The sequence below is a fragment of the Oculina patagonica genome, chromosome 11 (genome assembly GCF_052425735.1).
Source record: "Oculina patagonica isolate OP01 chromosome 11, crgOcupat, whole genome shotgun sequence".
In the NCBI taxonomy this organism is placed as follows: Eukaryota; Metazoa; Cnidaria; class Anthozoa; order Scleractinia; family Oculinidae; genus Oculina; species Oculina patagonica.
The window spans coordinates 1,393,448-1,404,382 of NC_135768.1; the positions used below are offsets into that span (position 1 = coordinate 1,393,448).

At 38.5% G+C, this 10,935-nt stretch overlaps 1 protein-coding gene across 1 annotated transcript; it reads left to right on the top strand.

The window, feature by feature from the left end:
* Positions 1 to 6,384: 6,384 nt before the first annotated feature.
* On the top strand, positions 6,385 to 9,880 carry LOC144630750 (microfibril-associated glycoprotein 4-like). Its single transcript, XM_078489119.1, has 4 exons — positions 6,385 to 6,400; positions 7,077 to 7,322; positions 7,699 to 8,088; positions 9,111 to 9,880. The coding sequence occupies exons 1-4, from the start codon at positions 6,385 to 6,387 to the stop codon at positions 9,374 to 9,376; spliced, it is 918 nt and encodes a 305-aa protein (XP_078345245.1). The 3' UTR covers positions 9,377 to 9,880.
* The last annotated feature ends 1,055 nt before the right edge of the window (positions 9,881 to 10,935 follow it).

Sequence of the window (10,935 nt, forward strand, 5' to 3'; positions counted from 1 at the left end):
TGGTGTGGGAGGTTGTGTTTAATTTATTTTTTGACACTGAATGAACTTGTTCCCAGTCCTCCGACCCTTCAAGTTGTCAATTTTGTTCACGGTCCGTAGAAAACACAAGTAAACGATTACATTCTCAACTGTTTTGCGTCAAAATGTTTTTGTCAAGCAACTCTCGAAATATCACTTAATAAACGTTCAATTAATGAACGACAAAGATTAAGGATCGGGTAACTCATTTTACACAGTGCATCAAATATTTTTTCTTTGCTTTGCTAAAACTGTAAGTGTTTTATTAGCTTAATGGGGTTACGGTATTGATGAATGCGTTTGAATCTCGGCATAGAAATGGACAAAGACATGGTCAACTAAACAAGCAGGCAAACAGGCGCCAAGATGGGTCAGTTCTGTCATTAATTTACCCTAGCTAAATTTGTTTTAGAATAAAAACTTATAGTCCAATTACAGTAATTGTTTTGCATTTATAATTATATTTTTACCTCAAAACAACCTTCGATACATTTTCCGACTTTATAAAGTCTGTTTTCTTACATTATACTTATAAAAGTTCAATTTCCGAACAACAAGCTGGTAACTGATTTCTTATCAAATATGTTCTTTGTTTTGCGAAAACTGTGAGTACAGGACAATGATGAAAGAAGTGAAAAACATGTGAATCTCGTCAACCGGAATGGGACAAACACATCGTAAACTGCCGTAAATAAACCAGCAGGCAAATAGGCAAGGAGGTGGACTAAAATTTTCGTGCATTTTATAAAATAATGAAGAGAAAGATTCGATTTTTTCTTAATTTATATAATTAGTGAGTTCTTTAATGGCCGCAAATGGGCAATTAAGACGAACTAAACCGCTAGTAGGCAAACAGGCGCCGAGATGGATTATAACATTTCGCTGACTTTTTAAAACAATACTGAAGTGAAAAATTCGAGTATTTTCACTCCATTGAGTTCTTCAATAGCCTCAAATGGACAAACCATGGAAAGGCATTAGCTAATTAGCACTCTCTTTCTATCAGACGCGAGATAATTTTTGCACATGTTTTTGCTAAGTTTACGAAAAAACATCTTCGGTCTTACAGCGTTTCTGACCTCAGCTTATTCCAAATTTGGTTTGGATTGAAAATTAACTTGATAGGAAGTTTTAAGCGCTGACAATTAGTAAACCGAGTTACTTTTCGGCAAATGAAGTTGTGGTTATTTCCCTTGAGACTAACGAGTCGCACAAAATTGGCTGCCGGTAATAGCGATCACAAAAGGTAGCGAATTATAGAGACCATTGTTTGAAATTTAATTAAAAGGTTATTGTGCTACTGTACTTCTGTACTAATGAACTTGATGCGTTTCGTAACTCGATAATACAAAGGTTCTTCGCGGAAAAAAAATGTTTGCGTTGAACGGACACCAACTTGTATTGCAAGTTTGGTTAGTTTTGGCTGTTGGTTTAGCCGATGCTGGTTTCCAGCCCTCACTCCACTGGGACCCTCGCAATCCAATGTAAGTGTGTGTAGATTTGTAACTGCAGCCGAACAAACTGCCTAGTTTCCACCGAATTGGAATAACTCTGAAAGGAGAATGATGTTCTCTACAAATTTGTCTTCGATTTTTGAGTTTTGATCTTTTTCAAAAGTTATAGGACTATGTGTTTAAAAAGATATTTCATTTTTAGAAATTCAAATTAAAAAGAAAACAAGCGCATGCACTTTTGCAGAATCGGACACATGTGTAGAAAGTAAGATAAAACATTTTGATTCAAAGATGTTGCTCTCTAAAAGTGTGGAAGGGCAAATATCTTGCAACCTTTCGTAATAAGAAAATGAATTTATTTGTTTTATTTATTAAGTTAAGTTCTTCAATAGTTAAAAGTTTTTGAAATCGTGTTTGTCTTTAACAATTGGTAATGAGTTAGAACACGGATAACCAATATTTTTGATATAACAATGAGCAACATATTCATCAGCCACTTACATCATAAAAATGCTTCAACTTCATCTAACTTAGATTGAAAAGAACACACTGAACAAGAAAGCTGAGATTCTCTATTTCGTTTGTTAACTCTTTCTCTACAAGAGCTCTTGTCATGCAATGTGGTTCCACCTTCTGATTTAGTAAATGAACTACTAAAATGCGACCCAGCTTTACTTAACGAAAGCTCAGTCTGTGCCATGTTTTTATGTATCGCAGTTGGTTGTTAATTTTTTCAAGTAGAAATTTCAAAAATATATCAAAGTTGAACTTTGGTAGTTAGGTGGCTGGACAATAAACTGACATTACAAAATTATTCCGTTTTACACAATAATGCGGACGAAGCACACTTGACAAAGTTCACAATAATCAATCTAAGAATATATTGCGAAAACTTCCACTTTTGAAATTCGGTTAGTTTTTTTATTCTTGTAACTTTAAAGCTTAATGATTGTAGTGATCAATTTTGTATTACAACGATGTGCACTTTACATGTAATGTGTGGTTTGTACTTAATTGTGTAACATCATTTATACCATCAGGCATCAGGCATTTGCCACATTGCATTTTTTTTTTCAATTCGTCAACTTTGAATCTTAGTTATTAAAAACACTGAGCTTTCATGATCACAACTGACAGTAGGCTACCGCGAGGATTTTTTCAACTACCGAAGTTATGTTTATGTGACACCAAATTTCAAAACTACCATTAAAAGCCGAATGTAAATCATTCATCCTGGAAAATAAAATACTAGCCACAAATCCCTTATTTAACCGGCTCTGTAGCCTCGGCCTAAACGGCAGTAAACACCTCTGAAAATACCTTTTATCTTTTGGAAAAAAAAAAAAGGATCTCGGATAATTTAAAATTCCTAGCAAAAGAAGTACAAAAGCTTTGCGGTTCACTCGAGGGAGGTTTTTAAAAAGAAAGAAAGAAAACGAACTAAGAAAAACATCGAGTTGGTCTGTAAAACTCGCCTGGAGGCTTGAACGGTGACCAATCACACAATACTTCTTTTGAAAACTTCATCGATTGCACAAGATTTTAATTTTTAGGTTCGTATAGAATAACTGTTATTATTTGGCATTGGTTCAACCCAGGCTTTACTTTACAATTGTTCTGGCTCTAACAAATGACAAATACCAACAGAGAAAATTACACACTTACTTGGCAAACAAGTTAATTATTATATTTAATCAAACAAGTAAAAGAGTAATGGCAAGCATGGTTGAATTGGGCGAGAGTCGGTTTCCTTGAACCTTCTCAGCCTATCAAAAGCGCGCGGTTAAAAGATCTGTGTTCGCAAGGGCCTATAGAATTTGCAGCCCGCCTTGAAAACGAACGAATTTCGAGTTAACCTGAAACGGCTATTTGAGCAATGTTTTTAACCATCTTATGCTGGAATGAAAACGTCCTACGATTCTTAAATCAGGCTTGTTTATACTTTAGAGAACGATAGCGCACTTTCACTAGAAAATACAAATCCTAACAAAGCAGGGCACTTCGTGCATTGCGAAGTCAACTGTTTGAAAAAGCGTGAAGCAAGGAGATACAATAGGGGGCGTAAACACTATTCTTATTTCACTCTAGCTTGTTTGACCCCCACTAAGAACACGTTTCAATTAATTCATTAGACTATAATAGCTATGACTAGGCATTTTTTGTTATGATCGTAAGGAAAAATGGAACCTTACGTATACAGTCAACTCTCTCTAAGACGGACACCGTCGGGACCGGCCCCAACTGTCCGTCTTATAGAGGTGTCCGCCTTATAGAGAGTCGAGGTAACGTGACACCAGAAATTTTGAGACGATAAAGTTAAACGGCTATGCACAACGAATACACGTCTGTTTTAGTCGCTTACGTTAGCAAAACCTATAAAGTGGAACAAAAATAATATCAGAGATTCGACTTGTTTGCTAATAATAAACGGTGATACTGTAAGTAGAAAACTAAATCTACAAGTTTAAGCAGAGAAGTAATGCGTTTTAGCAGATTGTTTTTGGTAAATTTGGTATTCTAAAGGCGCTGACCTGCTATGCTATATGTCGATAACAAGTTTTGAAGTATTATTCACGAAAAAATAACTTTTAGTGCCTGTCCGTTGGCGGTTTCAAAGTGTCCGTTGTCCGTCTTAGAGAGGTGTCCGTCTTACAGAGAGTTTTCTTACAGTAAAATGACTGAAAAACGGCAGGGACCATAACTAGGTGTCCGTCTTATGGAGGTGTCCGTCTTATAGAAGTGTCCGTTAAGAAAGAGTTGACTGTACCTTTGTTGACATTTGCAATTCGTGGGTCTTATCTAATTCGGCTGTATCTATTCCCTTCCGGGGAGGGTAGGGAGGTCGAGTACTCTCTATATAGGGAACGCTATAAAAAGGTAGGGATTTCACGAGATAGAGTATACAAAAGGACAGGGAAAATATCGAAGGTATACGAAGGTTCCCCTCCCCCGAAAAAAAAAACATAGCTATAAACGGTTTTGTCTTTTTAAGCTTTCAGCAAAATGTGGAGATGAAAATTCCGCTTCATTCCAAACTGAACATCGTATGTCCAAACCCAGCAAACGTGTTGGACGAACAAGACTCAAGCATACCCCAGGAACAAATGTATGAGAACATGTGGATTGTGGACAAACACGAGTATGACACGTGCACAGTCAATACCAGTGTCCAGGGCTTCTCGACCAATGAGAAGCTACTGAGTTGTAATACTCCCTTGCAGTTGAAGTATTACGAGATGGCAATTAGGTCCTACATTGCACCGGGGAGCTTTGCATACGAGCCAGGAAAGAAATATTACTTTATAGGTAAAACTACGACTATAAAAAATGCAAAGAGCATCGCTTTATGTAATTGCACCAATCTTTGGAGCTAGTAATCACGTGACCTTTCGATCAAGCAGAAGTTGCTGTTTCTTCGTGGCGGTCGGAAATGAAACGAGCTAATAAAATTTAATAACCAAGGTCATTAAATTTGTATTGTGATATAAAAGTTCTTTGGACAGAAATTAAAAACAAAATTATTAAAAGACAGTTATCTTTTACAAGGGCTATATGAGGCATTAACAAAAAAGGACCCTCCCCCTTGCACGTCAACAATTGACCAAAGATGTTTGACGGTAATTGTAGCGGGTTGAATTTAATGAAGAAACTGAAAAATGGGGACAGCTTCGGTGAAAGAGCACGCTAAAAGGAATCAAATTGCTCACAGCAAGCGCATTTACCTCCTACATGATCTTAGTGATATACATCGTACACATACATTATCATAACTATCATACGTTATAATAATTATTCCTTAGCTACCTCGGATGGTACCAGTGAATCACTGTCCAATCACGAAGGAGGACACTGCCTGTCATCTAACATGAAGATGATAATTTATGTGTGCAATGGGAGTTCAGGTATCTGGTAGAGTTATAGATTCTCCTTTGATTATGATTGGCAAAACCTTCCGATTTAATATCTACTATGTCGATGTTTTTGTCACTCCACAAAAGAAGACATATACAATTCAGACAAAGCTTACGTATCCTAAGACTCTTTTCTTTTTTAAGTCTTTGCGTACCAGTAGGTAGGCCTTCCAGATGGAAAACGACAAAGGCTTTCCTGACTCACAAAGAAAAAGCCATTTCCAATTCAACTTTTACATGGAAAATAATCGAAAATAACCTGTCCCGTAAAAAACAATATCTGTGCAATTTTATAGCTTTTCATTGTCACCCGAAAAAACATAGTAACACACACACTTAACGCGTTCTTCTTAATTTATCCTTAAAATGTCAAAACAATCTGTGCCAGAGCGATTCAAAGCGCGATGTTTATTCACGGGTATCTTATCAGTTTGATAAACTTAATGGTGCATTTCTTCTCATTTTATTTTTCAGATCCACAGTGCGATGGTGATCAGAATACTTTGGTTCCATCCTCGGTGTTTTGTTCAGCTCCTATCTCGACAGTCAGTTCGTGTCAATGTCCAACGCCCAGCAGTACTGGTATCCAGTCCAATCCAGCTTCCAATTTTCAAAGTTCCATAACTCCGATAATTTCTGCTAGTCCAACGAGCACTGCGCTTGCTCTAAAGACATCGACCGCTGTCAACTGCTTAGGTAATCTTTGCAATACCATGATAACACCACTAGAAGCTTCAAGGAAGCCCATAACGTATCCGTAACTGACAACTCCAAGTTAATAAAATGTTCAGTTAGTTCTTTTAAGCAACAGCACCAGAAGTTACAGAGAAGCCCATTATGGTTACTACATCTGACACCTCCAAGTTGAGGAGAAGCCCGATAACAATGTCTGCCATCTCCAAGTTGTGTTATTTGGTCACAGCAAATCATTCTCAGTATGTTTTTTTTTTCGCCCTAAGGATAGTATCAAGCGGCGGTATTTGCTACCTTGCAATACAAACATGCATGCAAGTTTATGTAAAGCTTAAAGATGAATTCCAGTCCGTACTGCGCAATCTCGGCTGCAATGTTTATGTGAGCCCACCACGAAGAAATGTTTACAAGCATAACTAAAAAATTCCGCGACAAACTTACCTTGTTCTTCATTATTAACGCCAGATATCCTTGCAGAACAAATAATAACGAGTAGAAGAACCTTGACGCTATTTCAAACCGACGTTTCAGCTCATCGGAAATCTTGAACGAAACGAACTGTAATGGCGGACTAAAAAACCGTCATGTATGCTGTCACCGAAGTGTAACGTTTCAACGAATTCAAAACAAAAACGTAAACAAATCCTGAGTCTGCGCAGTACGGACTGGAAATCAGCTTTAACGTTTGTTGTTAATGACCGGTTACACCTTTCACTTTATTTACATTTGTGATGAGAGCTAAAATGATTATGCAAATAAAAATTATTTTTAAAAAAAAATAATAAAAAAATAAAATAAAATGATTCTTGCTTATGGATTTAAGTAAGGATACACTTTTCAAGCTTTGCACATGACTTTAAAATAGAAAAATGTAAAATAATATTAAACATTGCTTGAACGATTCATTTTTCGCAGGGATCCCATGCAATGTGTAGGTGTGGCTTCCCCGTAAATTTCCCTGTAAATTAATTTTTCAATGACTTTCTTTTTCGTTCTGCAGCATCTATTCCTGAAGAACTCATCTCAATATTCGCGAACCATACAAATCAGTTGAGCGCCATCTACAACTATACCCGTATGATCCCCGACCTGAGGCTCTTGCTTGAACAAATACGGAACCAATCCACAGGTGTAAATCAGCAAGGAAAAACTGAACAAGAAACCAATACAACACAAAACTGTACCGAGCAGCAGTCAAAACAACAAGCCAATCAGGATGCATTAGTAGTTATGAAAGATACCCCAGGTATGTTGAGTCGTTTAACCGTCCATACGTAAGTGTCACTAGCGACTTCGTGTAAGAAGTAACGGAAAGACGGGGCTTTAAGGAGACTGCTATTTTCGTCATGAAAGCAAGAATGAGCTTTGTTTTTCTGATACTAGTGACTTGTGGAGAATGAGTTAAAATGCAAACTTTAATTTGCCTAAAAAAAGCTCTTTACTTTTCCAACTATCTGCGAGGCCCCGTATTAAGATATCAAGGAAAAGGTAGATTTGGATTGGAGATTTGACACCGAACATGTTTTACGAATAACAGCCCAGCACTGGGCTAGCCAATTGAAACTCATATCTGTCCAAAGAGGTGAAGTATAACTTCTGTCATGTTGTTTTTTTTTTTCCAGTTTTGAAAAACTGCAAAGAGTTGCATGACGCCGGGTACACGGTCAGCGGTAGCTATCGCCTTGATCCCAGTGAAGGAAATGCACTGAGCCGTTTTCGCGCATACTGTGACCAAGACACCGCTGGCGGGGGCTGGACAGTTTGGATGCGCCGATTTGATGGTTTCTTGAGTTTCGATCGAGACTGGGAAGCATATTTCAATGGATTTGGTGATCTTTCTGGGGAGTTTTGGTTGGGTTTAAGGAAGATGAGGCAGGCACAGGCGGACCAGACATTTCGCATAAGGTTTGATCTGGAAGCACCGGATGGTAGCACAGCTTATGCAGAGTACACCAACTGTTCAATGGAAGATTGGTCTAAAAAGTTCAAGCTGACAGTGGGACCATTTGTGGGTAAGCCTAAATTTGAAGAGTTCATTCATTTATAACATGTCACCACAACGGTGGCTTTACCACAGGCAGCCCAAGCGTACTATGTCAGGAAATTGGGAGCGAGAAGGAAAAAAACTATTTTTCTTTTATAATAAAAAGTCTGCAGTATCACAGCGAGAAGCCGATGAGTGGTGCCGGAACTCTTGAAGACCTGAATCAGTAACCTAGTAGAAACGGGAAATATAGACGGCAAACTGATCCTTTTACTTTTCTCACATATTTTTTTTCCTCCCAGCCTCTGAGGGAGGTTTGTATTGCAAACTAAAATATAGGGCAACGTTTTTTCAATATATTTTAGTTTTTTTATCCACTTTGTTTAATTTTGACCGCTTTAGCCGTCAGGATCAGTTTGCCGTCTATATTTTCTATTTTTCTTTTGCTCGCTTCTCTCGACCCACGCCTCCACCCAGGGGTACCCAACGGTCAATATCTGTTCGGGAAGCCTGTTATCCTCTCAAAATTTATTTTGTAAAATGTCGCTTTGAACCTTCGTAATACGGAAAATGCAACATCTGTTGTTTTCAGAGGGGTAAAAATGTTGGTTTTGGGCACGGAAAAACGCAATCTACGATTTTTGGAAAGGTAAAAAACAGCCCGCAAATTCGGGTGATGAGATAGTGTTCTGCCTAAAGGTTTTTAAAAAAATCCGAAAAGATTTAACTATGTTAGTTTACACAAATATCCCTTAAAAAGGCAACGAACGATACGGGAAACAGTACAACGACAGTACAAGGACAGTTTGTAATAATTGTCTTTTTAAGTAATTTAGTAATTTGCAGTTTAAATAAACGTTGTTGTTGTTGAACATTCCAAGTCTTTTGGCTGAATTTTCTCGTTGGGTGCTCCTGTCTACCCCCCTTGTGCTTTGCACTCGCGCTCGCTTCGTTCGCTGTTGCCCAGTCTCGCTTTCTTTTGCGTTGAAAAATAGAGAGGCTGTGAACGGCGTCACTGGTTTGAAATAATCGACTTTTTACCATTTCCAGGAGGGGCAGCAGGTGATTCTTTTTCGTATCACAACAACATGAAGTTTACGACCAGTGACAAAGATAACGACAAGAATAGCGTTGACAACTGCGCCCAGCTGGCGGATGGTGGCTGGTGGTTCAACGACTGTCAAAAAGCCTGTTTGACCGGTTCCTACGAGAATGGCACACACAGCCAAGCGGGCATTGTGGGTATTCAATGGTTTTCGTGGAAAGGCGCTAATTATTCGTTGTCCAGAGTAGAGATGAAAGCAAAACCAACTTGACCTGTCAGTCTTGTGCTCACAGCTCTCTCCAGGCTCCTCCGCAGAGGCTTCTTCGCTCTTTCGAAAAAGCGTGGGAAGATTGAGGACAAAGAAATTTGAAGCGCGTGGTCTGCTTCCTGCCAGTTGGGATTCTTAATCATGTTATGTTCATTTACAATATTTGTTTCAGAGTTAACTAACATTGGCCCTGAAAAGCCCCATTCGGGGAGTGGTCAATTAAGATATTTATTAATTTTTTTTATTTTATGACTGAAAGAGAGAAGAAAATAGGCCCCTTTATAATAATTTCGCTTTGGAGCCTCTACGGAAGAGAGAGTGCTCATAGCCCTCATTCTGCTGCATTAGCGATCGAGTTTATATAATTTTCCATGTAGTATAACTGGAGGTTGATACTTGCCATATGAAGTGTCCACCCAACCGCTCTAGACCGCTAGTCAAGGGGAATGAAGGCTCGATGTAAGAATGGAGCAGCAGGATTTTCGGGCCGGGACTTTACGGTAGTCTTAACAGTGCTCAGTCTTAAGGTTAGGCCGTGTATTGTGTGTACATTTTGTAAATAAATGCGAGCAAGGAAACGACACTTTGCCAAAATTCTATCTGTTTGTTTCCTTGGTAAATGACAAAAAATTTGTAAGCAGTCGACAACTCTGTAACTATGAAAAATAAACAAATAGAAAGGAAACTGTCGTTACAGCTTTTGATTTTATCAACTCCTTGCAGAACACATGTCTATCAAAATGGTGGCTCAACTAGCTGCCATTTTGGAAAGCAAACCCGCCCTCGTTCTGTGCCCTTAGAAAGCCACGTTACTCAGCCAAGTCCCTTTGCATGCTCGGCTCAAGGGAGCTTGGCCCTTATCAGGAACAATGACGTCACTGAAGAGAGCTCTCTTGGCTGGGAAAGTCATTTTTTCGACTTTTTCGCTTGTTTACAAGCTAAAATGGTAGAATAGGGGTTAGTGGACAAAATTTGGAACCACATATTTGTAAACTCTCAAGGGACTTTTTTAATTTCTCAAGGGACTGTTTTAATTTCTCAAGGGATTACTTTCCGCTGTGGGTGATCACTTGCAATTTCGTGGAAAAAACGTGACTTGTCACATTTACAAACGTTATATAACAATTTTAAAAGTGACATGTCAGCTTTCTTATCTCAACGCACGTGTGTCTGAAAGGCGATCTATAAAAAGCGTCGCACAAACAATGGATTGCGTAACTAAAACACGAATAAATAATCACTAGCACTTACATCGCGTTGAGAGCAATGTTGCATGAATCGGCTTTACAACATGCAGTTCGAGTGGAATTTCCGTCAAAGACAGCAAAATTCTTTCGTATTTCATCTTCAAATATAATTCGAAAGCATTCACTGTATATGTGGCTTTTGTTTTATCCTGGGTCTTGATATCCGACCCTTGATATCGCAGAGCCTAGACAAAACGCAGCTTGAGTGTAACGATTTGTTTACGCCGCAATTATATGCGCAATGTTTTCTCCGACAGTAGTCGGAAATATCCGTATTTTTTTCGTGCCTTTTCATGGAGCAATCGTAACGATACG

What these genes read in the sequence shown, in the direction of transcription:
- LOC144630750 (XM_078489119.1), top strand. An exon ending in AGTTATGAAAGATACCCCAG is followed by an intron (nt 7,323 to 7,698) that starts GTATGTTGAGTC and finishes TTTTTTTTCCAG; the next exon opens with TTTTGAAAAACTGCAAAGAG. An exon ending in GACAGTGGGACCATTTGTGG is followed by an intron (nt 8,089 to 9,110) that starts GTAAGCCTAAAT and finishes TACCATTTCCAG; the next exon opens with GAGGGGCAGCAGGTGATTCT.